Below are 3,004 nucleotides of genomic sequence, written 5' to 3' on the forward strand. Positions count from 1 at the left end.
AATTTATATAAAAATACGTGGATTCCAAACTTAACATACAAATTTCAACCACAAGTTTGTAAAAATGGAAAAAGAAGAACCTTCCAAATAAAGTGGTTGGAACGGTATCCTTGGCTGGCGTTTTCCGATGTTGCCAAAGGATCTTTTTGTAAAGTTTGTGTCCTATTTTTCAATAAATTAAATTGTGGGAAAGGCGGTCACGAAGCCCCAAGACTTTTAGTTTCCCTTCCATTCATAAAGTGGAAAGATGCTATAGAATGTTATAGCAATCATGAAAAGACCGATTACCACAAAGAGGCAACAATTAAAGCACAGAATTTTCTACTCACAATGGAGGACCCGTCAAAGAATATATTAAACGTTGTTGATAAGCAAGCTTCGGAAGCTCTGGTTGAGCAAAAGTACAAGCTCAAAGTAATTATTGAAACCATTCTTTTGTGTGGGAGAGAAGAAATCTCAATCAGAGGAAGTAAAGATTTTGGTACATTTTCTGTAGAAGCCGGAAACACAAATGAAGGGAATTTAAGAGCACTTCTTCGCTACAGAGCTAACGGAGATGATAAACTTAAACAAAGTTTAATAAATACGCCGAAAAATGCAACTTATATTAGCCCCCAAATTCAGAATGAAATAATAGAAGTAATTGGAACGTATATTCAAATCTGTATTATAAAGGAGGTTAAGCAGGCTGTTTACTTTGCGATACTGGTAGACGAAACCACAGATATATGTGGCAAAGAACAGCTTTCACTAACCATACGATTTTATAATAAAGAAGCTGAAATGGTCAAAGAAAGCTTCATTTGTTACATAGAACTTGGGGATTTGAAAGGTTCAAGTATATCCGCTATCATTTTAAATAAAATAGCAGAATTGGGGTTGGATGCTGAATTCCTAAGAGGACAAGGGTATGACGGAGCTTCCAATATGTCAGGCAGCAACAATGGAGTGCAGTCGATAATAAAGGCAAAATACCCTGCTGCCATATATATTCACTGCTCTTCACATGTTTTAAACTTAAGTTTAAATACCACATCGAAAATACCCGAAATTCGGAACATATTTTCCATTATATCGGAAATATGTTCCTATTTCCGTCGGTCGCCGAAACGGTCAGCTGCTTTATGCAGAATTTTTGAAAAGCGGAACAAAAGCTCGAAACGCCTTCCTTCATATTGCGAAACCCGATGGGTTGAACGACACGACTGCGTTCAAATTTTTAGAGAATCCGTAGAAGAAATTGTTGAAGCTCTGGAAGAATTTGGGGAAGACGGTAAGACAAAGTTTTACTAGACTATTTGTTAATCCAACATTATAGTAGATAGTCTTATGTAATTTTGGTAATTTATTAACAAAACAGTAGTGCCTTAACTAGTTTCTAGTTTTTAGCTGTTCATACACGCATAAACATTATTTTATTTATAGGCTGCAGTGATGCTTTGAATTTCCATTGTAGAATATGCAAATTTGATTTTTTATTGGGTCTTGCTTCGGCTGAACGTAGCTTTTCAACCCTACGTAGAATTAAAACATATCTCCGAAATCGAATGCACACCACACGTTCCTCTGCACTGGCTCTTATGTCTATATACAAAGAGGATGTAAATATTGATGAAATTGTAAATATATTTTTATCTAAAAAACGGAAGTTACATGCTTAACTATATATATATATATACTTTTATTTAAGTTAATTTATGTTATGCGAAATATTCTGCAATAATTTGTATTCAAGTGATATGTAATTAAATACGAATTCATATTAATTTAATTAACTAAATGTTTTTTAAATGTATAACATCAGCTGGTGTATATATTAGTATATCCAAAGTGACACATGCATATAAGAAACATATGTCGTAATGTACCCCTTATCAGGGACGTACGCAGGGGGGGGGCACGGGGGGCCCGGGCCCCCCCCGAAATGGCTTGGTCGAACAAAATTTTTTAAGCTACTGTAACTAGTTATTATATTTTTTTCTCATAAAAATGTTTGTATATTTGAAGATTTCAAATTAAAACTTATATTTTCTTAAGTTTCTGAACAGAAAATGTACATCATTAACAAGTTTTGTAAGAAAATATTTTAAAAATGTTTGTTTGTAAGCTGTTTTTGAGAGAAACTTCCAATGAAATCTGAATTACTTCTTCATGTCATATCGTACCACTATCAAATGCTAATTACTTAATGAATATACCCCACGTCTATTACACAACACAAAAAAAATTACAAGATAATTCGGCCAGATTATGAAAGAGGACCGGAAAAAAGAAGACACGTGTATCGGCGTTTTGAAAGTTTACGTCGAGAAGTAACCTAAATAGGCGTGGGAAGTTCCGCCCATTTCTACAGGATTTGAAATATTCGACATCCGATTCCTTGGAATCCTTGCATTTTAGGTATAAAGTGTCTTTGGCAATATTACGAACAACAATGTGAGGTATCTTTTTATGAAAGAAATTAACCCTCATGCGAGTCACTAAAGGGGTCTTTTTGGTCCATTTTTTCAAAAACGTTTAAAAAGTCCTTTAAAATGAGATCGTATTAGATCAAAATATTCTACAAAATTATTTGTCATTAAATTTTACTATATGTCCCCGAATATACCAGAACTCTAAATCGTACCTAAACGCCAGCAATCTGCCAAAAGTAAAATCACGTTTTAGGGTTAATGTTGTACTTTATCTGAGTTTATTAAGTTTTGTCCCACAAAACTTCATTCTAAATAGAAGACGTCAAAGACAAAAATATTCTCCATCATATTTCAATATAAGTCGCCGAATAAATGAAATCAGTATTTACAATATATATCAAGAAAATATATACATCAAATTTGCCAAGAAAACACCCAAATATTTTTTGAATAAAATAGTTTTGTTCTTTTTTCGGGTTGATGCATGAAAGTAACATAAAATTTAGTTTTAGACAAAAGTTGTTAAAAGAAAAAATATTCTACACAAAATTTCACTATAAGTCCCAGAACAAACTATATATCTAAGTAAA

General features: G+C 33.1%; 1 protein-coding gene across 1 annotated transcript; it reads left to right on the top strand.

Moving 5' to 3' along the window:
• The first annotated feature begins 330 nt into the window (after positions 1–330).
• On the top strand, positions 331–1,293 carry LOC141395199 (52 kDa repressor of the inhibitor of the protein kinase-like). Its single transcript, XM_073970733.1, has one exon. The coding sequence runs from the start codon at positions 331–333 to the stop codon at positions 1,291–1,293; it is 963 nt and encodes a 320-aa protein (XP_073826834.1).
• Positions 1,294–3,004: the final 1,711 nt, after the last annotated feature.

Source organism: Musca autumnalis, unplaced genomic scaffold (genome assembly GCF_047663935.1).
Source record: "Musca autumnalis isolate F117 unplaced genomic scaffold, ASM4766393v1 scaffold_2, whole genome shotgun sequence".
In the NCBI taxonomy this organism is placed as follows: Eukaryota; Metazoa; Arthropoda; class Insecta; order Diptera; family Muscidae; genus Musca; species Musca autumnalis.

Excerpts from the sequence above, each read along its gene's own strand:
- LOC141395199 (XM_073970733.1), top strand. The coding sequence starts at position 331 with ATGGAGGACCCGTCAAAGAATATATTAAACGTTGTTGATAAGCAAGCT.